The sequence below is a fragment of the Capricornis sumatraensis genome, chromosome 5, assembly GCF_032405125.1.
Source record: "Capricornis sumatraensis isolate serow.1 chromosome 5, serow.2, whole genome shotgun sequence".
Taxonomy (NCBI): Eukaryota; Metazoa; Chordata; class Mammalia; order Artiodactyla; family Bovidae; genus Capricornis; species Capricornis sumatraensis.
The window spans coordinates 91,620,583-91,647,457 of record NC_091073.1 but is presented as its reverse complement, the minus strand read 5'-3'; the positions used below and the strand labels follow the sequence as shown (position 1 = coordinate 91,647,457).

Genomic DNA, 26,875 nt, shown 5'->3' with positions numbered 1-26,875 from the left:
TGCCACCAAGACTGACACAGCTAAATAAATTAATTAATTAAAATAAATATTTAAGATAAATAAAAAATAAAACGTTACCATGTCAGTATCTAAAAATTCACTTTATCCCTTTTAATGGATGATTGGATTCCGTAATTTAGTTTAAAATAATTTACATAACAGTTCCCTGTTTTTTAAAATTTAAGTTCCTTTCTTTAATCACCAAATAATGCTGGAATATATATGCTTGATCTTTGGGCTCATGCATGTGTTAGAGTATTCCTATAGACATGAAATTGCTTGGGCAAGACATAGATACCTATAATATGAAGTAAGATTTATAAACTTGATGACTCATGAATATTTAAATATTCACTGAAACTTTTTTTTTAATTTGTCTTTTTTTTAATAGTTAATGGTCATTATGAGTCAAGTTGCATGTATTATTTTATCTTTCAAAATGCACATAGGAAAGAAAATTGAGAATTCTTTTGGCTGTGGGAAAAAAATCTCAGAGGAAAAGGATTTTTTAAGTTTCCTTTTTTATGATAGCCTTTGTAATAATCAAGTTTTCTGTAAATGAAATAATGCATTTACTCTTCAAAATAGTTGTAAAATATATTGAAATGATCATTTACCTATGTCTCAAGAGTTACAATTATAAAAGAAAGTGGAATAAGAGTAGAGCTGAATTTGATAAGGAATATCTCATAAGGATCAGGAAATGATCCCAATGCCAAAATTACTCTTTTACATGTACCTTGTGTTCCTTTAAAATTTGTGTTGGTATTTTCAAGTAGAAAAATATCTGTTTCTCTTCTTTTCTAGCTCACACCTACATGAAAGAGTAAAGACCTATGAGTGAGGAATGTGCAATATTGTAACTGTATTATTAATCTGAATTAAATGTTAATGGACTTGACTGTTTTATAAGACTCAACTTTAAAATGCTGTATGTGTATATGTTTATATGTATGCATGCGTTCATATGCATTTATATGTATGCACGCATTCATATGCATATATATCTTTACACATACATGTGTAGTGTTCCTGCTGCATAATAAAGACTTGGTAAATGTGAGATAAGTATTATCTCACCTTTAATTTGGGTTCCTTCTCAAACCTATATAAAAATAAAATTGATTCATATTTGAGCATCTGTGCATGTGTGCTCAGGTGTATCCGACTTTTTACATCCCTGTGGACTGTCCTCGTCCAGGGGATCTTCCTGACCCAGGGATCAAACCTGCATCTCCTGCACTGAAGGCAGATTCTTTACCATTGAGCCATTGGGGAAGCCCATATTTGAGCATCCTTGAACCAAAACCATGGTGTCATTTTTGTTCCCTTATTTTTTTCATTACCCCCATGTCAATCAGAAAATCTTGTTTTATCTACAGCCAGAATAGTATCCTGCTTACATTCAGTTCTTTCCATCTTCTCTGCTGTCATTCTAGTAGAAACCATTATTATCTTCACATGGATTTTCACAATAGAACCCCAGCTGTTCTCTCTGGGTCTACTTTCCACCATTCTCCTGACAATCCATTCTTCACATTGCCAGAATAATCTATTTGAAGCATAACTCAGATTGTGCCAATTTTCTGTCTTAATTCTTCCATGACTGCCTATTACAGTTAGAAAACCTCTGACCATAACCAAGGGAAAGTCCTATATATTGTCCCTGTTGTGGCCTCTAGCTTCCTCTCAAATGAGTCCTCGCCCATCACTGAGCAGCAGCTTGACTTGTAACGTTCTGCGTCCAGGTTAATTGCAGTGCCGAGAACTGGGGTTTAGCACCTCCAGGTCACCAGCCCCCTCTCTCAAATATATAATAATATGAGTTTACTTTTAAAGTGTGATTTCTACGCAAATATGCCTTTGAATTAAATCTCCCTACCTTTCTTCCTAGGACTGGGAAGCCTGGTTGTGCTGCAGTTCATGAGGTCAGACATGACTTAGTGACTAAATATCCACCACACACCTTTCTTCCACTTGGTTGTTGCTTAGCTTCTTAAGCATCTAAAGAAATTCGAAACATTTATTCTACCTTTTACATTTATTCTACCTTTTCCCCCATGTAGCTTGTTCTACCTACCCACTTAGGTATCAGGTCAAATGTTACCTGAAATGGGTCTTTTTCGCCCACCCAATCTGAAGTGACTCCCTGTCACGTTACCCAATTTTATATTTCTCAGAACATTTTTCTCTGATCAGAGTTATCCATCCTTATATATTTATTTGTTAATTATCTCTTTATCCCTTCTAGAATATATGCTCCATGAAAATAAAGACCTTGTCTGTCTTATAATCTACTGTGAGTAGAAACTGACTAAATATTTGTTCGATAGATGAATATATGTGAGTCAGTCTGAGCACTGTTTTTAAAAAGACTGCCTTTCCTCTTTCTATTTCATACACTGATTGCTAAATCTTTTTTATGCCATTTGGTCAAGAGAGTAAATATATATTCCCTTCAAATCCATCATGATCTTGAAGAATATATTCATTTTCCTTGATTAAATTAAGCTCTGGGTGTTTTTTTTTTTTTTTTTTTTAAATAACTGTAGCAGCACCTTTGGCCTCTGCCAAGAACATTTCCAGCTAAGGATTTTTAAGCCTTAATCTTTACTGAAATTAGACAGTGGCAGTTGCTAAGCTGCCAGCTGTTAACATGATCCCTGCAGTAGGAACCCAACATACAAACCAGAATGTGGTGGTCTCTAAGAACTCATCGTCAGCACTTACGCGTGTGGATACGGACAGGTGTTGGACAGGTTGGCAATGGAAACTAAAATGGGAGGTTTCCTAGATCAGATGCTGGTGCCTCATGGGACCCCAGCAAATTAAGGTGCCCTGTGATGCCAGAACGGCCTGGTTTAACTCTGTCCTCAGATTAAAGTACGTTTATATCCCCCAGTTCTCAACAAATCCATTCCTTTTGGAGTTATTAAGAATAGATTGGGTTAAGGATATTGAATGTTTATCATGGCTCTATCTTTCTGCTGAATGAATTTTCAGCTGCAATATAGTATATTATAGAAGCTTATAAGTCAGCTTATCCCTGAAAACAAATACCAGATCAGAATAGGTCCGACCACCTGTTTCTATCTAATTCCCTGGCATGTGGAGATGGGCCAGACTGCCTTCAGCCGGAAGCACAGGGAGCATGGGGACCCCCTGGCCCCTACCATTTAGCTTCCAGCAACATATATTAGGGCTTCCCAGGTGCCACTCACTAGTGGTAAAGAACCCGCCTGCAAATGCAGGAGACATAAGAGACGCAGCTTTGATCCCTGGGTCAGAAAGATCCCCTGGAGAAGGAAATGGCAACCCACTCCAGAATTTTTGCCTGGAAAATCCCATGGACAGAGGAGCCTGGCAGGCTGCAGTCTATAGAGTCACAAAGAGTCAGACACAACTGAAGCGACTTAACACCCATGCACAGCATATATTAAAGATTAGTGCCAACTGATAATGAATTATCTCCAAGTGGGATTTCTCCAGTGTACCCTCACCCTGGATGCTGACTGCCAAACCAGCAGCTACAAGGTGTTGACACTGTTCAGAAAGGTTCACTTGATCTTATACTACAGGTTCATTGTAGGGTTTGCTTCAGTAAGGTGATTTAGCATGACCTTACAAAAGAAATGGGCAAAAGTGGAAGGCTCTTGGGGATATTAGAGGGATCGAAAGAATAAAATGCAGTGTCATTTTATGGAAACAGAACCAGGAACTAGTGAGACAAAGGACGGTGTTCATACTTTTTGCTTCTTGAACCAAAGTATTGAAAAGCCAAACTGCACTTTTTTCAGTTGCCTCTTGGGTCAAATTCCCTAATTGTCAGTGACAGCTTTGTTGGTCGTTGGTATTTTGTTTCTCTTCCATCTGTGCTCTTCGTTAAACCTCAGGGCCCAATCATCTGTGGTAAACTGCAGGACTGTTAGGTGACTTTTGAAATATTAAGCAATACTGAAAGAAGTAAAAAATAAAACACGTGTTCAATACTTGTCATTTAAATCACCATGGTTGTCAAAAGTAGGTGATTTTTCTAAAGCTGGTGGCTTTTTTGCTTGGATGTGTTTTTTCTTGGTATCTCCAAAGATTTTTAAATTGGTGCTTAAACATGTCCATCATGTTAAGAAATAATCGTGTTATTTAAAGGTAGCTAGAAATACAGTACTTAAAGCATAAAACAGCAACCAAACCTGTACTTCAAGTTATATAAAGAAAAAAGCAACATAGATGTAAGCATTTTACACCGCATAGGAAAAACAAGTAGCCTTTTGACAGGTAGTTTTTAAAGCTAGATCTTAAAATAGCAAGCAAATTTTTAGCACTTTAGGTACACTATGCATATCAAGCCTGGACTCTTTAATGCATGACAGCGTGAACATGACTTGTATAAAGACCTTTAGAGATGAATCTTTTTTGTTGTTTTAAGAGAATAATTTTTAAAATATATACATTGAAATATATATTCATGATAATATCCATTAGAAATAGAGGGCATAATATCTAAACTACATTTAGAGGCATCTCTGATTTTTCTTCTCATCCTCAATTTCTTGTCCCTTTATGTATTCAAATATTCAACAGGTATTTTCAATACCATGACCACTATCTTTTTAATGGAAAGAAGCAACCCATCAGCCTGGGGTGAAGTAGACATATAAGTTGGGGAGAACCCAGTGAGGCTGGAAAGCAGAAGCCTGAGGCATGAAGGCCAACAGTCCTTAGACATTCCCAGCCTGGAAACATACAGCCTCAAAATGGGGTCAATCCTGACATCACACTTTCCTACCTATTACAGAACAAAATGTATCTCTAACCCACGATGAAATGACTCTAGAAAGACACATAAGAAGAGAGAGAGGGATGATGGATCCCTGACAGCTGGGTTTGACTTATTGGGAGACGACTGCCTATCAGGCAGGCATGGTGCTAGCTTTTCTGCAGTAGGATCTCCAGTGCTCACAAGGGCTTCCCAGGTGGTGCTAGTGGTGAGGAACCCATCTGCCAATGCAGGAGACATGAGAGACGTGGGTTTGATCCCTGGGACAGGAAGATTGAGTAGCAGCCCACTCCAGTATTCTTGCCTGGAGAATCCCATGGACAGAGGAGCCTGCTGGGCTACAGTCCACTGGGAAGCAAAGAGTTGGACACGACAGAACCAACTTAGCACACAGTGCTCTCAAAGACCTGTAGAACACGTGTTATTGTTGTCTCTGTTTCGTAGAAAATCAAGCGGAGCAATACAAGGGTAGAGTGAGATGTCCCAGGTCTTGTCAAACAGAAGCTGAAAAGAATAAGGAGAAGTAATTGAGGGAGAAATGAAAGTGGGACCTAGATTTGAAATGGCAGACTCATTTGTTAAACATGGTTTATCCCCCTTCACTTTCAATCAAAATACTTCCAATATTGAAATATGATTGTCTTCAGAGAGCCCTTTTCTGGATGCTTTATCAAAAATAGACTCCCTTCCCTGCCATACTCTTTACTCTGTTTTATTTTTCTTCAAAACAATTCATTCAAAACAACCCAAAATTGTTGTAGATATTGTTTATCTGTGATCCAGTCTTCTCCATATCACTGTGTGAGAATTGATATTATTTTTCTATTTTTTTTCTTATTCTGATGCCGAGGATGTTATTGTATACTCAAGGCTTAGAAAAAAATGCACTGTAGATATTCAATAAATATTTGTTGAATGAATGAATAACAGGGAAAACTACCCATGGAAGAAGATAATAAAAATTGAAAATGGACATAAAACTACAGTTAGTTATTTGCCATTCTGACTAGTAAGAAATGAAATGCTAGTTATCACATCTCTAAAAGGTACCAAGGAAGAACCAGATGCATCTTCCTAAAAAAGACCAGAGAGAAACAGGAGCGCACCCATCAGTCTTCAAACTGTTTTGCTAATTTGCTAGATTTTACAACTATAGGTCACTGTAAACTTTTCATCATAAGTTTAAATAGTTACAATGGAAGTAGTTTCTAAAATAAAACCATTAAATCGATCATAAACATTCTCAATCGAATTTGAATATTGTTGTGATTTTATGTACATCTCTAACCATTGCAAATTGTATACTATTAGCTTTTTCTCCTTGAATTCTTATTTCCATGACTAATCCCCAACAGAATTTTATTTTTAGGAAATAATTATTATGCATCAGTGGATTTCCCTGATGGCTTAGCTTATCTGTGTAATACAGGAGACACAGGTTCAATCCCTGGATTAGGAAGATCACCTGGAGGAGAAAATGGCAACACACTGCAGTATTCTTGCCTGAGAAGCTCCATGGACAGAGGAGCCTGGCAGTCTACAGTCCATGGGACAGTCACAAAGGGACACAAATGAGCAACTAAGCACACATTATGCGTCAGAATCTCTTTGATCCCTCTATCACACTTTTCTGCAATTAAAAATGTCTACAAAATTGGAATAAAAAACTCTATGTTGGAGTCCTAAACCCCAGTTCCTTAGAATATGACCTTATTTGAAAATAGCCTTGTGCTTGTAATCAAGATGAGGTCATACCAGAGAAGGGTGTGCCCATAATCGAGTGTGACTAGTGGAAGCAGATACGCACACAGGAGAATGCAAGTGAAGATGAAGGCAGAGATGGATATGATGCCTCCACAAGCCAAGGAGTGCCAAAACTTGCCAGCAACCCACTACACGTGAGAAAGACAAGGAGCAAATTAGCCTCACAGCCCTTAGGAGGGACCAACCTGCTGACCCCTTAATATTTCAGCTTCTAGCCTCTAGCACTTCAAGACAATAAATTTCTGTTGTTTAAGCCAAATAAAATAAAGATCCAGAGAGCAGAGAGAGCCAATATAAAGAGTAACACAGGAAGGCCCGAAATCCCCTTTCCCTAAAAAATCTTTGTTATTAAATCTTTTTCTCCTAAACTCCCAGATTTATTTCCCCTTGTCCCTCTGTTTGAAAAAACCAAGTCAGTCAAACTGCCTCACCTGAAGAAAAATAAAAGTCAAGGGCTTCCCTGGTGGCGCAGTGGTGAAGAATCCGCCTGCCAATGCAGGAGACACAGGTTCAATCCCTGGTCCTGGAAAATCCCACATGCTGTGGGGTGGCTAAGTCCCTGTGCCACAACTACTGAGTCTGTGTTCTAGAGCCCAGGAGCCACAGCTTCTGAAGCCTGCGTGCTGCAGTTACTGAAGCTCACACATCCTAGGGCCCATACTCCACAAGAGAATCGACCACAACGAGAAGCCTGCACACCCCAGCTAGAGAGTAGCCTCTGCTTGCTGCAACTCGAAAAAATCTTGAGCAGCAACAGAGACTCAGCACGGCCAAACACAGTTGTTTTTAAAACAAGAGGAAGAGTAAATAAAAATTCCTGTGACCAGAAGGCTTTAAGTATTAAAAATCTATTTTGTATTGAAGTATAACTGCAATTATAAGTAGCACACAGTTTATGAAAACATATAAGTAATTGAAGAATAATTATTAAGGTTAAATTTGACTGGAAATGCCTATGTTAATGAGCTGGCTATAGCTTCCCTTCCCAGTTTACCTGTGAATGACTTATTTATTCTATAATGAGAAAGGGTTTCACAGTAATTCCTTTTTCCTTTTCCCAGATATGAGCATTTCCAAGATATTTTCTTATAACTTTCCAAAATGCGAACATGGGGAAGCCTGGCTTATCTAAATAAGCACATGGGAACAGAACCTTTGTCACAGTGATCTCTCTCACTGTCTCAAAAATTTTTTCTAATTCCTGAGTTAGATGACCCATAAAGTGATATATCTTATTATTTTTAATATTTGGTCATTTTATAACTAGAAGGTTAATTCAAGAAGGCTTTAGAATTAGAGCCTTCTACGGTTATACAGAAAACAAAAAATTATGGAAACCATGTTACTTTCAAAATATGTTGTTTTGCCTCAGATTGTAAAGAACCATACAGTTGCAATAGGAAGAATGTCTGTCAAAACCTCACTATCATTTGTAAAACAGCTAGCTGGTGGAAATCGCTGTATAGCACACGGAGCTCAGCTAGGTCACTGGATGGGTAGGATTGGGGAGGAAAGTCCTAAAGGGAGACAATATATGTATACCCTACACTTCATTGTACGGAAGAAACCAATGCAACATTGTAGAGCAACTGTACCCCAATTTAAAAAATTGCTGCATAAATGCCTGCTACAGAATGAAAATTGGGTTAGAGAGAGCTGTTAGTTTCTACTTGCTTTCAAGCTTGAGGCTGAAGAGGTGAATTCTATCACTACTTCAGTGGGAAACTACAAGGAATCAATGAGGCTCTCCTATCATTTGGCAAATAGCAGACTTTGAAAATCTGTTTGTTCAAGGATAGATTTAAGAAACGGTGTCGGAGGGACAAATGGAGACCTATGAAGAGATTCTGTAATATTGAAATCAAATATATTGATTTTATTTTTTAAATTTATGAAAAACGTGGTCTCTATTGAAAAGTTTGCAAAACTGAGGCGTTGTCTGAGATTAATAAAAGAGTTCTGGGAGAAATCAGAAGGATTAAAATAAAAACAGCAGCTAATTGATGCCACATTTTAGGTAGTGATGTACCGAAGAAGGAGCTTCCCAGGTAGCTCAGTGATAAAGAACCCACCTGCCAATGCAGGAGACGTAAGAGACTTGGATTTGATCCCTGGTTCAGGAAGATGCCCTGGAGAAGGAAGTGGCAACCTACTCCAGTATTCCAGCCTGGAAATCCCATGGCCAGAGGAGCCCAGCATGAGTCAGATACAGCTGAGCAACTGAGCATATGCACACGTGCAGAATGATCACTGCTTCAAAGTCAGTTCTATAGGAGAAGAAAAGTTACCGAAAGACAAATCATTTTTTTTATTGAATATAACTTGCATACAGTATATAACTCCCTTATATAACTTTCACCAAATCTGAAGTTTACATATTGTTATAATTACTTAATTATTTCATACGCCTGTAACATTTTAGGAATCATTTTTCATGTTTTTCTTTGAGTCAAGTGTGAGCTGAAAGCTGCTCACAATGGCAGATACTAAGGAAAGAAAGCAAGTATCCAATAAAATAAACATATGCTTTTCTAAGTGTGAAGAGAAGAGGACAAAACAGATGAACAGAGCAGAAATAAGAATAAAAGTAAAAAATACAAAAGAAACATTTTGTGAAATTTGAAAAATATTAGTCTGCAGATACACAGACTTCCCACATTTCAGGAAGTTTAGTGAAAACAGATTTTCATCTAAACATTTCTTTCAAAATATTTTTTCAATTAAGGTTGTGTATGTTGCTTCAGATATCTCCTTAACACTGAACTGTAGAAGTCAGGAGAGTTACAGCTACAGAGAATTGATGGGAAATTTTACGACTTGAGAATTCAATATACCTCCAAGAAGTTGTTCATGAATAAAAGCACTGGAAAAAAATACTGGGTTGGCCAAACCATTCAGGTTTTTCTATAACAACATCTTACCAGAAAAAGTTAAATCAACCTTTTGGCCAAACCCAGTATTATAATATGGGCGGAGATTCAGAAAATATACATTTCACTTTCCTAAAAATATTTAAAGGGAATTTCTGATATTTGAAATGTAAATGAGTGTGCAGTGCTGTGCTTAGTTGCTCGGTTGTGTCCGACTCTTTGCAACCCCATGGACTGTAGCCCGTCCATGCTCCTATTCTCTTGGGATTCTCCAGGCAAAAATACTGGAAGGGTTGCCATGCCCTCCTCCAGGGGATCTTCCCAACCCAGGGATCGAACCCAGGTGTCCCATATTCTTTGCTGTCTAAGCTACCAGGGAATCTTCCTGACCAGGAATCAAGTAAATAAGTTGTAGTATCTCAGAAATAGCAAACTTAAAATATAGAAGAATTAAAGAGCGTAATGTTAAGAAACAAAGGTAGCTACATCTAAATTACTGTTACAAAATATTTTGACTCAAAGAAAAACTTGAAAAATTATTCCTATAGTAGGTTACAGGCTTATGAAGTAATTAAGTAATTATAACAATATGTGAAATGTAAACACCAGATTTTGTGAAAGTTATATAAGAAAGTTATATACTGTATGTAAGTTATATACAGTAAAAAAATGATTTGTCTTACAGTAGGTAAAGAAAATATAGGGTCAATGATGCCTTTGAAAACTTGTAAAGTAACTGGTAGAGATTAAAAATAGGATGCCAAGGAACTTTTAGTAACCATATAGCAGAAGACAGAAATATATATGTAAAATTCATATGTATATATGCATTTTTAGTTTAAATGAGTTAAATGGACCTAGTGACAGATTCTTGGAATGGAATAAAAACCAAAATCCACATGTGAGACGTACCACAGAGAAAAGGCTAAAACACAGAGAGAAAGTAGGATGACAGGGTTAAATTCAGACCAAGTTAAATTTAAGAGGATGATTAAACATATGAAAGGATTATACTTTTATATCAATTACAGATCTAAACATTACTATAAAACAAATGAGGGTGATTTATCAAATATATACCTGAGAGAAGATAAATAATAAACAGATAATACCTCAACTGGCTTGCTGCTCAACTCGCTTTCCTCTCTCTCCCATACCATTAGTAGTCTTTGATTGTAGATCCTTAGACATATCTAAGTGACTGTCTTACACCTATCTTAAATAGTAGCTTTGCCAGAATTTGAGGCAATTAGCTTGTTATTTGGGCTTCCATGGTGGCTCACACAGTAAAGAATCTGCCTGCGATGCAGGAGACCTGGGTTCAGTCCCTGGGTGGGAAAATCCCCTGGAGGAGGGCATGGCAACCCACTCCAGTATTCTTGCCTGGAGAACCCCATGGACAGAGGAGCCCGGCGGGCTATAGTCTGTGGGGTCGCAATGAGTCGGACACGACTGAGCACCTAAGCACACAGAGCACAGCTTGTTATTTGGGAATACAGTTGTTTGCAAGTTCCAGAATGTGAGTTTTAGTGTGATACATTAGAAGGACTACTTGCTAGATTCTGGAGACTTGTGTTCTCCATTCCAGATAGCATTCTCTTTCTGGGTGACCTTAGGAAAATCAGTTTCCACATCTGTGAATTTTGTAGTTAAAATTGCAATCTCAAGGGCTCATACATAACCCTCATCCCTCAATAGCAGTATGTTTCAGAGAATAATCTTATGTTTTCTTTTCAGTGAAGCTTAGCTCTGGGAGTAGATACTTGATTTAGTGAGAAATCATAGTCTCTAGTTTCCAATGTATTATTTTAAAATCCTCACCACATAATTGAAATCTGTAATTCTAGTAAATGTGACAATATTTTGTTCCATTGGTCAATTTTTACTAATTAAATAAATACCTTGCAGAATGTTATGACAGTACTCTCAAAAAGTAAACCTGTAATGTTGAAACATACAACAATCCTATGTATTATTATGTAATATGTATCTGATATACATGTGGAATTTGGAATGAAATTATACATTTTATTATGTCCAGTTTCAAAGCTGCTTACTATTTTTTGTCCAATCAGCTTTCAGTTTGCAGTACATTTTATTATATTGGTCTCTTTTCTCTAAGTAGAAACGCATGAAAGATAGAAAGATAACATTACTTATATGAACCAGATATTTTTGAGAAGGTTAAGAATTTCTTTTAAAATGTGAATAATCACTCCCTAAATAGTTGTTTCCCAAATTATTTTTTGCTTTATTATTTGATGTTTCATTTTATTTTTCCTGAATTTTCTTAGCATTTTGATGACCTTATGGTGAGAAAGTAAATTCAGTGATCTATAAGTTCAGTTCAGTTCAGTCTCTCAGTTGTGTTCAACTTTTTGTGACCCCATGAACCGCAGCACATCAGGCCTCCCTGTCCATCACCAACTCTCGGAGTCCACCCAAACCCATGTCCATTGAGTCAGTGATGCCATCCAACCATCTCATCTTCCGTCGTCCCCTTCTCCTCCTGCCCTCAATCTTTCCCAGCATCAGGGTCTTTTCCAATGAGTCAGCTCTTCGCATCAGGTGGCCAAAGTATTGGAGTTTCAGCTTCAACATCGGTCCTTCCAATGAACACCCAGGACTGATCTCCCTTAGGGTAGACTGGTTGGATCTCCTTGCAGTCCAAGGGACTTTCAAGAATCTTCTCCAACACCACAGTTCAAAAACATCAATTCTTCTGCACTCAGCTTTCTTTATAGTCCAACTCTCACATCCATACATGACCACGGAAAAACCATAGCCTTGACTAGATGAATCTTTGTTGACAAAGTAATGTCTCTGCTTTTTAATATGCTGTCTAGGTTGGTCATAACTTTCTTTCCAAGGATTAAGCATCTTTTAATTTCATGGCTGCAATCACAATCTGCAGTGATTTTGGAGCCCCCCAAAATAAAGTCTGACACTGTTTCCACTGTTTCCCTATCTATTTCCCATGAAGTGATGGGACTGGATGCCATGATCTTCGTTTTCTGAATGTTGAGCTTTAAGCCAACTTTTTCGCTCTCTTCTTTCACTTTCATCAAGAGGCTTTTGAGTTCCTCTTCACTTTCTGCCATAAGGGTGGTGTCATCTGCATATCTGAGGTTATGGATATTTCTCCCAGCAATCTTGATTCCAGCTTGTGCTTCTTCGAGCCCAGTGTTTCTCATGTGTTTCTCATGATGTACTCTGCATGTAAGTTAAATAAGCAGGGTGACAGTATACAGCCTTGACGTACTCCTTTCCCTATTTGGAACCAGTCTGTTGTTCCATGTCCAGTTCTAACTGTTGCTTCCTGACTTGCATACAGATTTCTCAAGAGGCAGATCAGGTGGTCTGGTATTCCCATCTTTTTCAGAATTGTCTGCAATCCAAGAGTAGCAAGAACCATAAGTGTCTCAAGTTATTAGATTCACTGTTCCCAAACCTTTGGGTGTTTTTCCAAATTAGAAGAAGTCTTCTTATAAAGGAATTCATATTCTTTGAGAAAAACTATAAACAGTGATGGAGAAGGAAATGGCAACCCACTCCAGTATTCTTGCCTGGAGAATCCCTTGGAAGGAGGAGCCTAGTAGGCTACAGTCCTTGGGGTCACAAAGAGTTGGACAGGACTGAGCGACTTCACTCATAAATACTGGAAAAAAAAAAAAAAAACTTTAAATGACCTATAATTGTATTCTGCAATAATAACTACTGTTCATATGTATGAATAGTGTTTACCCAAAAAAGTGCACTCTACATTTTCTTAAATCTTCTCTTTATGTTGTAATACATCTTAGAAATAATAAAGAATTATGCTGCTAGGGACATCAGGGTGCATGTATCCTTTTGAATTAGTGAGGTTTTTTATTTTTCAGATATATACCCAAGTGTGGAATTTCGGGTCACATGGTAGTTCTATGTTTAGTTTTTTGTGAATCCTCCATGCTGCTTTCCATGGTGACTACACCAATTTATATTCCCAGCAACAGTGTAGAAGAGTTCCTCTTCTCTAACATTTGTTGTTTGGGATATTTTGATACTAGCCATTTTGACAGGTGTGAAGCGATACCTCATTGTGGTTTTTCTTTGCAGTTCCCTATTGACTAGAGGTATTGAGCATCTTTTCATGTGCCCATTGGCCATCTGTATGTCTTCTCTGGAAAAACGTCTATTCAAGTCTTCTGCCCATGTTTTTAATAGGGTGACTTGGTTTTTTGGTATTCAGTTGTATGAGCTTATATATGTTGGATATAAATCCCTTATTGGTCATTTGCAAATATCTTCTTCTGTTCACTAGGTTGTCTTCATTTCATGTTGATAGATGGTTTCCTTTGCTGTCTGAAACCTTGTAAGTTTAATTAGGTCCCATTTGCTTATTTTTGCTTTCATTTCTTTTGCTTTAGGAGATAGATCCGAAAAATACATTGCTATGGTTTATATCAAAGGGTGTTCTGCCTGTGTTTTCCTCTAAAAGTTTTATGGCCCCAAATTTATATTTAATATGACTATTTTTTAATGGCTCTTTTGTTAATAGTTCATAAAATTTTGGCCAGAAGGTCATCAAGTTGGGAAATGCTGGATCATAGACATAAAAGACCTAACTATAAACGGATAAACAAAAAGTGCTTTAATCTCTGAGCAAGGTTTTAAAAAATGCTAACATTTAATAACTTATATGCAAATTTTATGTTATGGTTTTAAACTTGGGCAGTCTTCTGATAAAAAAACTAAAAGATAAATTTAATGCAACCAATATGTAAACTTTTTTGTCATGCAGGTTAGCCAATACACCTTTGCTATGTGCAGTTATAGAGAAAAAAAGTCTGAGCCTCAAGAATTAATGCAGCTGGAAGGATACACTGTGGATTACACAGATCCCCACCCAGGTAATTCCTAGTTGAATCGCTTGCCATGCCTCTTCTGTATTCATGAAATTCTCCTAAATATCCTGTGTCTATTTTCCATTCAAACTCCATTCAGTAAATGGAACATATTTCATTCATATACCTAGCTAGATAAGGCTTGATGGGATTTAAATTATATCTTTATGAGGCTACTTAGTTTTAACCATAACTCACCATCTCTGTTAACTTAGTGAAAGGATGAAATATCTGAAAGATACTATAATATGGAAATTGTAGGATAGGTATCAGCAATGCTTGCAGGAACTTCTTTACTGAAAAGCAAAAAGGTACAAGAGACAGAAATAGGGAAAGAAATGGCTAATGAATTACTGCCGTATATTATATTATACTAATTTTCTCCCCAACAATGGATACTTATATTTCTCTCCTCCCTCCTAATGTATTAATGCTGAGTATAGTAATGGATACTCAGTGTCTGAGATTAGTGAGTGAGTGAGTAAATGAATGATTATGTGGAGATTAATAAAATTAATAAGCAAGGTAAAGAAATATATGTATTTCCCTGGTGTCTTAGTGCTAAAGAATCCACCTGCCAATGAAGAAAATGCAAATTTTGATCTCTGGGTCAGGAAGATCACCTGGAGAAGGAAAAGGAAACCCACTCCAGTATTTTTGCCTGGAAAACCCCATGAACAGAGGAGCAGGCTACAGTCGTGGGGTCGCAAGAGTTAAGACATGACTTCACGACTAAAAAATAAAAAAGAAATACATGTATCTATCTGCTAATAAATAGAATAAGAAATTAATATAGAGAGATGAAAAAAGAGTCAGTGATTATATCCACTAGTAAATCACTTAAAATCCAAAATATCTTCCCTGTGAAAGAGTTTTGCAAAAGTAAAATACTGTACAATGTAAATATCATTTTAGTCTTATCTGTATTGTTTTCGACTAAACTGGTCATATCTGTTTCCTACATATAGAATGAGAAATGTGCTAACAGATAAGGAGTGTCTTCTCTGGCATGAAATACCAGACTTTGCTATGAATTATTGTGTGTGTTGCAGAACTCTGCTATATTATGAACTGTTTCCTAGCCTGTTTTTAATTTCCAAAGTGATATGGAAGTATAAATCTTTCTCTTATCATTTCCCTTCAATTCTTCAATTGTGGATATGATTCAAAGGCATTGAGCTACAAATAGCAGATCAGTTCTTTTCCATGAGACCATTTAATGAATGAGGCTAAAATCTGCCAACTGTGTGAATTTTTAACAATTTTTTTTTCCTCCACAGGCCTTCAGGGTGGGCATATGTTCTTCAATGCTGTTAAAGAAGGAGACACTGTAATATTTGCCAGTGATGATGAACAGGATAGAATACTGTGGGTACAAGCCATGTACAGGGCCACTGGACAGTCATATAAACCTATTCCTGCAATTCAAGCCCAGAAGCCGAATCCTAAAGGAGGAAGTCTCCATGCAGATGCTCAACTTTGTAAGTTTTGTTGAAAAATAATTTGATTATCAATTAGTAACCTTAGTAAGATATAAAATTGTCTGAGTCAAATCTGCTCAATATTATGGTTTGCATCATTACCTGATTCCTAATTGAATAAAAATAGTTCATTTTAGTAGTCATAGAATAATTTATCTAGCTTTTCGCACAAACCTGGAGTAAATGGTGCGTGTGGTTTTCAGTCATGAATTTGCCAGGCCTTGGGGTGTCTCTGGGAATCTTAAAAGCATAAGAGAAAGTTTATTTAAACTTAATGTAATTTTTAACTTATATATGTTCTTTTGAAATGGGAAACATATTGCAAAATCAAATTGGCATTGATAAGGTTCCAGAACACCAAAACGATGAACTGCCGCTTTTTAGAGTTGTTCTTAACAAACCAAGAGAATACTAGGCCTATTTTCTGATGTAAGTCAGGAAAACAAAAGTCATCAAGGCAACTTTCTTTTTCTAAATACTTTTATATTCATGTCACTTTCTGTATGCTAATTCAAATCATTAACAACTAAATTATTTGTTTTAATTTGTAAGTAATTGCAAATTATGTAATAATGATAGAAACATTTTCAAACATAGCTTTAGTAATCATTAAACCAAACGTTTTAACTTGTGTACTTCTTTCCAAAACTTCTCTGTTTTCTCCTGTAATGTAATAAATCAGTTTGTCTTTAACTATAAGCTTAAATCGTGACTTTTCATTCAACACCCTTCACTCTCAAGCTTCATCTTCAGGGGAGCGACATTCTGACTTCTCTTACTTTTCATACATCAAAAAACTATTTCCTGTTCTGTTTAGGCACCCATTAATATTACATTTAGACATCTTAAACAAAAGCACTTTAGGCCAAATAAAGATGGGATATAAGCTCAACCCGTCTCCTGCATGCTTTAGACTTCCTAGTAGACACCTTTAAACTTAGCTGATCCGTCTTCAGGTGATTATGGTACTTCATACATAGTACATGCTCCTCACAATTGTAGGCTTCTGTGTCTCCCTTCCTGGCTCCTGTACAGTTCTGGTCATGCATCTTACTTCTACAAACGTTATAAATCCCACAAAACATTGATATTATTATTATGCCTGGAACAGTCAATTACCTTTTAAAGAAATGTAAATAATAAGAGAAAATATTATATACTCAAACATGTAGTTACCATTCCTACCACTTTTTATTCACTTACCGAGATATTTCACCTCCCAAATGATGTCCTTTGACTTTTCTTATGCGCAACTTTTAGTTTTTTTATGTAAGAAAATGTCTTCATTTTACCTTCATTTTGAAAGATGCTTTTCTTTCAGTTCTTTAAAGATTTTGCTCGGCTTTCTGCTAACTCGCTTCATTTCTTCCCTGATGAAAAATGTTGGTATTATTTTTGTTTCTTCGTCTGTACATAATGTGTGTTGTGGTTTGTTTCTCCCCCATCTCAAGCTGCTTTAAAACCTTTTGCTTAAACACTGGTTTTGAGCAATTTAATTATGATGTGCTTTGGTGTAGTTTTCTTCACAAAAATATTCTTGAGTTTTATTCAAAGACATAGTTAAATTACTCAAGAGAAATTTAATCCCTTCAGGTTTAGCTTTTAGGTGGAGCCAAATAACATCTAGTCTGGGCTCCCCTGGTGGCTCAGTGGGTAAAGAAATCTGCCTGCAGGGGACCCAGGTCTGATCCCTGGGTTGGGAAGATCCCCTGGAGAAGGAAATGGCACCCCACTCCAGTATTCTTGCCTGGGAAATCCTATGGACAGAGGAGCCTGGCGGGCAGCAGTCCATGGGGTCACAAGTGTTAGACACGACTTACTAAACCAAGACCACCTGGATGCCAACTGATAAGCAGTGAAAATTGAAGTTTTACCTTCTGGCTGTTGGAAGCAAGCGCTGTTCTAGTCTCTGTGTGCATGTGGGCACTGTCCCCTCTAATCCTTTCAGGATTCTTCCCCATCCTCATACTGTTGCCTCCATTGAGTGATGTGGTCAGTATTCATTTGAATACGGAGTGAGGTAGGGGGAGGAAACAATAATCTTTCCTGCGGATTTCAGCAGTCTTGACCTTCCTGAGCTGTCAGCTCCCATCTTCTCAGCCCAGAGAGACCCTTAGCTCTTCCTGAGTTCTTCCCAGAGCCACCGCTTTGAAAGTTTCTCCGGGTATTAACCTGAGGCAGCTAAAAGACTCATCTCACTGGTTTCCCCGCCTCTCAGGAATCACTCTGCTATGTTGCCAGATGTCCAAAATTTTGAGATCTTTCATAAAAGTATTTTTTAATGATTTTTTTTTTAGTTGTTTTCAGGTAGGAGGGTTAATCTCCTTTAAATTATACTGTTTTGACCAGAAGTACAGTGATTGTTTTCTTTGTTAGAGCAGTATTTTTCAGCAAGACTGTCATTTTAGGCTAGATGATTCTTCGTTTCAGGGGTTGGTGGGGGGAGGGGGGGCGGGCGGGGAAGGCTGTCCTATGTATTATGGGATGGTTAGTATCCTCCCTTGGAGAAGGCAATGACACCCCACTCCAGTACTCTTGCCTGGAAAATCCCATGGACGGAGGAGCCTGGTAGGCTGCAGTCCATGGGGTCGCCAAGAGTCGGACACGACTGAGCGACTTCACTTTCACTTTTCACTTTCATACATTGGAGGAGGAAATGGCAGCCCACTCCAGTATTCTTGCTTGGAGAATCCCAGGGACGGGGGAGCCTGGTGGGCTGCCATCTCTGGGGTCGCACAGAGTCGGACACGACTGAAGTGACTTAGCAGCAGCAGCAGTATCCTCCCTGTCTCCTACCCGCTGCTGCTGCTAAGTTGCTTCAGTCATGTCCGACTCTGTGCGACCCCAGAGATGGCAGCCCACCAGGCTCCCCCATCCCTGGGATTCTCCAAGCAAGAACACTGGAGTGGGTTGCCATTTCCTTCTCCAATGCATTAATGTGAAAAGTGAAAGTGAAGTCACTCAGTTGTGTCCGACTCCTAGCGACCCTATGGACTGCAGCCTACCAGGTTCCTCCGTCCATGGGAATTTCCAGGCAAGAATACTGAGATCCCTGTAATAACTGACTCTACTGTCCGAGGTCTAACGACCAAAATTTTCTGTAGATGTTGTCAAATGTTCCAGGGCACAGAGACAAAGGTGGGGAAGGTTACTGCCATTTAAGAACCGCCAAGTTGCATTGACTTGGAAATTATTTTTATGAAAATGTTTCCCTCATTTGCTTGTGTTCCAGTATATTTTGTTTCACATCTTGAGTATAAGGAATGCCCAAGACATGTACTGGTGTTATAAAGGATGTTGTTGTTCAGTGGTGAAGTCGTGTCTAACTATTTTGCAACCCCATGGACTGTAGCCCACCAGGCTCCCCTCTTCATGGGATTTCCCAGGCAAGAATACTGGAGTGGTTTGCCCTTTCCTTCTCCAGGAGATCTTCCCAACCCAGGGATCAAATCTGTCTCCTGCATTGGCAGGTGAATTCTTTACCACTGAGCTACCAGGGAAGCCCGTATTATAAAGGATATCATCCATCCTACACAAAGTGGGAAGAGAAGTGGTTGGGAAGCACTGAGTCATTAAAATCATCACTTCCTGATACGGATTTAATAAAAGATCTGATAATCAGTTTAGTAAGAGAGCCATATAATGTCTTCCCAGCAAAATCTTTCTATTAGACAGCAATGTGTTGTCAAGGCAGTGTTGATCAGGCTAAGTGGAACTGAATTTTTTAGCCCCTTGATTAACTTGATTGAAAAAAGCTAAATGTGTTCTAAAATCCAAACTGTTCCGGTTGTGTTAAGAGGTTAATTTGTGTTTACTCACAGACCCTGATGTTTTATCTTTAAAAAGGAAAGGAAAGAATAAAGAAAAATGTATTTATGTCTCATCTAAATGAGATACTGACCATGACCTTTATCAGAGATGCCATTGAACTGATCCAGAGAGTAGTTTTGCCTTAATTTTCCTCTCTTCCTTGACTTCCATATTATTCCTTTCTCTCTTTCTTGATCATCTCTTGGAAAGACAACTTCTAGAGTCATTAGTGAACTGAGAATATGACATAAAATTAAAATGACTAGAAATAAATGTTTCTAACCCATTTAAATATGTTTTTCATTTCTTTGCTGGCCTATAGCTGGTAAGGGTAAGTATTTTTATGACTTTTTTTTGCTTTACCATACTAAAATTTTTATAATGATAAAATTTTTTCAAGTAATATCATGATCTTATTTACAGTATCATGATACTGCTTTCTAGGCAGAACTGGAATATTTACATTAACCTTGTCATTTAGGAAGCAGAAAAGCTTATTTTTGCCACAACAGGGAAGTAGAAACAACCTAGTATCTCTCATTCATGTGAGCGTAAAGGAAATTGCTATGAAAGTGTTACTATAGCTTACAAAAATGCTCTGAAACATTAAGTGAGAAAATCCTAAATTATATATGTGATATTATTGCCACTGTTAAAATTTTTTTAATATAGGTAGAATTATACATAAAATATTTACAGTGGATAGGTTAATTAGAGGAATTGATTGCTAATTCATTGCCTCTGTTTCCTGAATTTTCTTTGAAGTATCTGTGTTATAACTTTAAAAAGAAAAGCTCAGTTTTGAATCCAGCCATACTGAATGGTTAGGAATAGTCAGAACAAAATAATAATTATCAAATCTAACTTATTAGGAACAATATTATTATCTTTTTTAAAATATAAATAATGGTGTATATTCATAGATTTATCTGATAAGAGGATATATTCTACTTCCCTGTTGCATTGACTTTTAAGATACATGGAAATTCTAAGGAAAAAAGTGAATTAAAGAAAGGCTGAAGGAATGCTATCCAGTTTTTCTGCTTCAAACTGTGCACTGTCTTTTGCCAAACTGCCAGACAGTGTTTGGTTAAACTATCCTTTATTTTTATCCCCAAACAAACAAAAGATTATGCAAGCACCTTTTAAAAAAATTTTCCTTTCACTTAGGCACAAACATAATATATTGTGTTTGTTACCTAATACAATACAGTAATAGCTAACTTTCAATAATAAATCAGTGTCAAAAATGAACCTGAGTACTTCTTTTCAATGTTAAGCCAAATTTTTTAAAAATTCTTCAGTCAGATTGTAAACTTATATTTAATGTTTTAAGCTAATTCTCCTCACTGACCCTAGTAAATTAAATTTCACCCTTCATTGGTAAAATATGATGAATAGATTATTTAAAATAAATATTACTATGATTACAGGTCTGTATGTGTTAAAATTGTCATCGTGTGAAAGTATGATTTGTTATCTGCTGCAGAAAGTAAGACATATAAATCCGTACATTCATTTTTAATGTATTTACCAAAATAGGCCAAAAAGTTATTTGAGTTAATAATAGAGGTATGAACAGACTCCTCAAGAAACAGTATCTACCAACTTTTTCTCTTAGGTCTTCAGCATAAAATGTACAGGAACATACCAGCCAGATAATCTACATAAAATTTTAAAACATTAGCTCTTCCTATTAAAGGCTATATGTGTGCCATAAAAAGGGAGGTGGTAGTTCTTTGTGCCACTTTTAACTTGCTGTGAATCTTCAAGCTAATGAAGATTGGAAGCTAAAAGGAAAGTTTAATCGGAGTGGGAGATGATAAATGGAGCTATAGGCAAACCCCTAAACACAGGGTAATTCTAAAACAAGTTGCTGTATTTCCAAAGGTTCATTTGCTACTTGGTTTAGCTCAAGATTTTGCAGAAGAGACAAGCTCTCAGCTAGCAGCACCCTCTTATTAGTTCTTTTGGTACCTGGGTCCCAGTCCTGGACCCCTGGGTACATGAATGGTCTTAGAAGGCGAATGAATGGCCTCCTTTTCTTCTTGCCCTTTCCCCCAACTCTCTTTTACCTTCCCTTTGCTCTGTTAATCTCTAATCTCTCTCACACCAGGAACAGCCAAAAAAAAAAAGAAAGGAAAAACATTCAGCATCCTTAAAATTAGTTGCAAAGGAAAGAGAAACATTTCAGTTAGTTTTTTCCCTTCTCACATTCTGAACTCTGACTTAGGTGCCCTTCCTAGGGTTTAGGTTCACTGTGGTCAGCTACCACCAAATAGCCCTCCCAGCATAGTGGGATCTGCCAGCTTGCTAATAGACCTCACAGGGTTTTCTATGCTAGCTATTTTCAAGTCAGTGTTAACTGTTCAGATTGATACTGTGAGCCTACTTATTAATCTTTTCTCTTGACTTCCGACAGCTATTAATGAAAAATTTACATTTTCAGATCCCATTTGAATAAAGCCTCTAACATTTCTTAAATCTATTGCAAATAGTAATCTTTATCAATTTGAGTTTTATTCCATCCACTTTTACCACGCCTGGTGACAGTACTACCTAAAGACGCTAGAGCATGTATCCAACTGTTACCATAGAAACTCTCCACAAGTATGCTCATTTACCATGTCTAACATCTGTACTTAGTCCATAGGTTAATCATCACAATTTATGACAGTTTTACAATACATTGTTTCATCTCATATCTCGTTGGTTTCTTTTGATAATTTCCTTATATTATTTCAGGAGACAAACTAAACTACCTTTGAAGATTTGATTAGCGCCATGAATAACTTTCTGTTTAAGACTAGTTACCATAATTTTGTGTTATGATGAACATTAATTGAAGATAATCAAGTATAAACTCAGTTTTAAAGCAAGCCTCCCAAGCCTTGGATTTGGTTACATAATTGATTGAAAGCATGATTTCCATTTAATCCAATTGATAACTCTGTGTTACCCCCACAGTTGATTGAAGATATGTTATACCAAGAGGAAATTATATGGAAAATATAATTTTATAAAAATAAGAAACTAGGTATTTAATACTAGCTGTTTTCCTTTTTTACTTTGGTTCATGAGAGAATTTTAAAATGAAATGTTTTCCTATAGAGAGATCAAAACTGTGTCCTGTATAATTTATTTTTATTCATAAATTCATGAAATATAGCAAAGTAGTACATGGTGAAGTATGTTTGCATAAAATATTTTAAATTGTGCTGATCAGACATAGAAAAGAAGTAAATACTCAGGGTCTTTACAGCCTGTGTTTGAAAATGGGATAATCCCTAAGAGAACATTTCCCTTTCATTGAATTTATAGCCCTGGAGGGATTGTAGGGTTTTTTTTGTTTTTTTAATAAAAATTTTAGCGGGTTTGCCTGTATGTGTTTTCACTGTCAGTGTATAGTCTGTGGCTTAAATTATTATTGTAAATATTTTTATCAGTAACAGTATTTGCTAGAAAAGTATCCATTTATGTGTGTAATTTGGAAAAACTTATCACATTAAATATTATATGAGTTATATTTCATGAGAAAGATACTTTATAAATTCATTTTTGAATATATGATTTAATTACAGAAATGAACTATTGACTCAGTTTTGTCATGAACTTGTATATTTTATTTTAAAGACTGTACACCTATTATTTTAAAATAAGAATTTCCTTCTACAAACTTTATAGTAAAAGGGGAATTATGGATTTTTTTTCTCTGAAATATCTGTATATCATGTTCTCAACAGATAAATCATTAATGGGTGTTATTTTAACATCCTGTTATGACCTTCTCTGGTGAAAGAAATAATGAATAAAATTCAGCAGATGTTTTTTAAAACTATAATTTCCTAAAGGTGATGCTAAAAACTTTTTTTTTACTCAGATAAATGGAGAGATGAAGATTCTAAGATAAATTCTTTAAAATATAAAATCTGATTTCATAATGGGTGCCTTGCAGTTTTCAATATTCTGCCTCCACATTTGATATAATTTCACATTATCATATATTTAACTATATTAAAAGGCAATCAATCAGACATAAGAATAAATACAGGAGAAGTTGGATTGTCTCATTTCTCAGTTCAGGAAAAGCAGTTTAGTTCAGTGTTAAATGCAACTAATACTAATTTGCTACATGTAATGTATTTAATCATTCAGATAAGCAATTATTAAATGCAAAAGAATATATATGCCACTTCCTCCATGGGCAGAACTTCATACCTCACATCATTGATGAGTGCCATTCATTGCTTCCTTGCTGCATTCACCTTTTAATATCCTTCATTGATGTGAGATATACATTAGTTTGTGTATCTTTTTTTTAAACATGTGATTCTGAAGACCCTTCAGCTTGAATTATATACGTCTTCCATCCACAAATATGGCTGAAAGTTGAACTTGACATGGATCAATATGATCTGAGCTAAATATCTAAATGTGACTGATTATGTTAGCATCATGTCCACAGATCAATATTGAGTTTTATTATGAGCTGGACTCTATAATTGGGTGTAATCAATAAACTTTTGTCTCCTTTCCTATTGCAGTTTTAGGGTTGGACCATCTAGGTTTTTAAAAACTACATTTAGCCTGCATTTAGGACTGTGCTGCTTGTGATGACCAGAAATGAGATCTCTCTGTGAATTTTAAGGAACAATGGGGCCTTAGCTCAACCATTGTGAGAAGAGCCCACTTTTATCTTGATAGCTGGTTGCTTGCCCAATATGCGCAACATCTCTTACGGAGCTAATGTAGTAACACCCCAGCACTCCTTTGGGGTGGTGTGTGGCTCGCTGTCTCTATCGTTAGTAAAGAACTCACATTGAAGACTTTGACAAAACATACCATTAATGAAGGCAATCATAAAAGCTTGCCTTTTGATAAACCCGCAGGGTCTACAGACGTTGAAAGATGCAATCTGTGAAGAACAATAAATTTGGGCCTTTGATTGAAGTGCCATTTGGGACGTTGTGCTTTGTCTGCATATTTGCACAAGCATGATGTTCCCTTTTTCATGTCTCTTAAACTTGAAGCCTGGAAGCATTCATTGCCATTTCTACATTAAAGTTGGTCCCATTAAAAGCTCCCTACAAAAAAAGGCTGGAAGTGATCCAGCTGAAGCAAGTGTGTTCATTTCTGCCCTAGTTTGCCATTTGGAAAGCAGGCTTCTAGCCATCGTTGTCATTTTTTTTTATGAATAGACCTGGGCTGTTTTCCAGCTCAGTAAATATATACTTAAAATGTATCAACTTTTCTTAATATTAGGGTGGGGTGAGATTATTTCTGTGGTAGATATTTGAAGTAGCTTTGAATGAAAATAGAATTTCCTCCTTCCAACTGATTGGCAGGTTTTTCCCTGTCATTTTTATTTAGGCTATAAAAATATTGTATTTTATGGTTTCTGCTGAATTCATGGCCTCATACTTTATGTAGTGCAAAGTATTTATCTGTTATGAGACATTCATTTTGTGTTGTTCAAAAACCTCATTTGCTATGATTATTAAACCAGAAAAATAAAGGTACATGCTTTTCTGAATTCACAGATGCAGACCGTTTTCAGAAACATGGTATGGATGAGTTTATTTCTGCAAACCCCTGCAAGCTGGACCACGCCTTCCTGTTTAGAATACTCCAGAGGCAGACTTTGGATCATAGACTGAATGATTCCTATTCTTGCTTGGTTAGTACAAACTTATCTCATCCCCTATAGGTTAAAGTGAGAGATTTTTTTAAGTGAGAAATACTTGTTATGAAGCAGCCTTTTATCCCTGACTCATTTAATAACTATAGTTGGAGTTAGGGATAAAGGATTCCAATCAATTGCTTCCCAATTTGAAAATTATACACTTGAAGATCACTGCTGTGCCACTCAATAGCCAGGAGAAACGACTCGAACAGACGCTGAACTGTGGTTTCTTGGTCTCTCTGGAGAGGTGGAATGAAAATAGAAGGCTTTGCTAAAGACTAAAAAAATAACCTCTGTGATAGGATTTACTAACACCTATACAGACATTTTAAAGTTTAAATTCTGCTCACTAAATGGTGATACCATTCATGTCTCTCTTTGATTCCTACAAAGACTACCTAAGTGACAGGGGAGAGAAACCGTGTAATAAACAATATTATGATGGCTGTGTGTAACAGAGGAAAGCTTTAGTTTCATCTAACGCTCCAAAAATAATTGGAATTACTTTATTTTAAAAATGCATTAAGAGTAGCTAAACTGCTACTTTGTGTTTAAACCAGCCAAAATTTGGAATGCAAGGTATAATTTACAAGTAGAAGGGAAGGAATCCTTGACTCCTTAGAATGTGTGCATTGAACTATAGCCTAAAAATCTCTTGTGCCTTTAAATCCAAGGATTTATTTTGTTGGTGGCAATTCGTCTGAAATTCCGCTAGCCAGAATCTTCATGTTTCTATCACCACTTCGTCTCTTGGCTACTGAACATGATGGCTGCCAAGCAATAGAGTTACACTCTCTTTAAGATTTTAGACAGGACATACTCTAAGCTCACCAGAGATGTTTCAACAGACAGGAGGAAATGGAACAACTTACTGCCATGATCATGCTGATGTTCATTAATTCATTTATAGACTCACTATTAAGTACCTGTTATTCAACATGCATTTATGTAGCTTAAACCCAGTCGAGCCCAAACTTTATAATTAGAGAGTAAAACAAGTCATCACAAAGCCCTCATCTATCTTTCCGGGGACAAGCACACATAGATTGATCATCAACAGGAACGCTTTCCTCTTGGATTCCACTCCATGGGGTTAGTTCTTGAAATGTCAGAAAGTCGTTTTGACCACGTGGATGACCTCGCAGGCCATATGGAGTGTGAGGAGAACACTACAGTGTATTCAGCTGGACCTCAAGGGCAGGTGTGATTAGAAAGAGCATTTGAGCTCGAGATGACCCTGGATGTTAACATGGCTCAGCAGCTGATTTGCACTGTGGTCTTAAGCAATTCACTGAACACCTCTCAACTTTAGCTGCTGTATCTATAACATGGAATCATAATAACTAGTATGCATGATAGTTCTAAATATTAAAGATATATACGGTATGTCTAGTACAGCGCCTTCACCATCACCACAGTAGTATTCTAGTATTTTTTCCTCCTCTTCCTTCTTTTAAAATTTTTTATTGAATTTTAGTGCATTTTATTTTTATCTCATCTTTCTGCATTTCACACTCTTCTTTTCCTTTATCCTCCTCTTCTTTCTCTTTTTTTTATCTTGAATTAATCCATATAATCCACTGAAATATTTTGTAAACCGGCTC

The 26,875-nt window shown here is 36.7% G+C and overlaps 1 protein-coding gene across 15 annotated transcripts in view; it reads left to right on the top strand.

The window, feature by feature from the left end:
- Positions 1-26,875, top strand: part of CADPS2 (calcium dependent secretion activator 2) — a 563,191-nt gene that overhangs the window by 366,233 nt on the left and 170,083 nt on the right. For 9 of the 15 annotated variants that reach the window (XM_068972953.1, XM_068972954.1, XM_068972946.1 and 6 more), the window contains exons 10-13: positions 14,195-14,303; positions 15,578-15,778; positions 19,911-19,919; positions 25,129-25,265. In XM_068972953.1, the coding sequence (XP_068829054.1) occupies positions 14,195-14,303; positions 15,578-15,778; positions 19,911-19,919; positions 25,129-25,265 (456 nt within the window). Of the gene's footprint in view, positions 1-14,194; positions 14,304-15,577; positions 15,788-19,910; positions 19,920-25,128; positions 25,266-26,875 lie in introns of all 15 variants that reach the window. The other 6 variants (XM_068972950.1, XM_068972951.1, XM_068972952.1 and 3 more) reach the window with 3 other exon arrangements.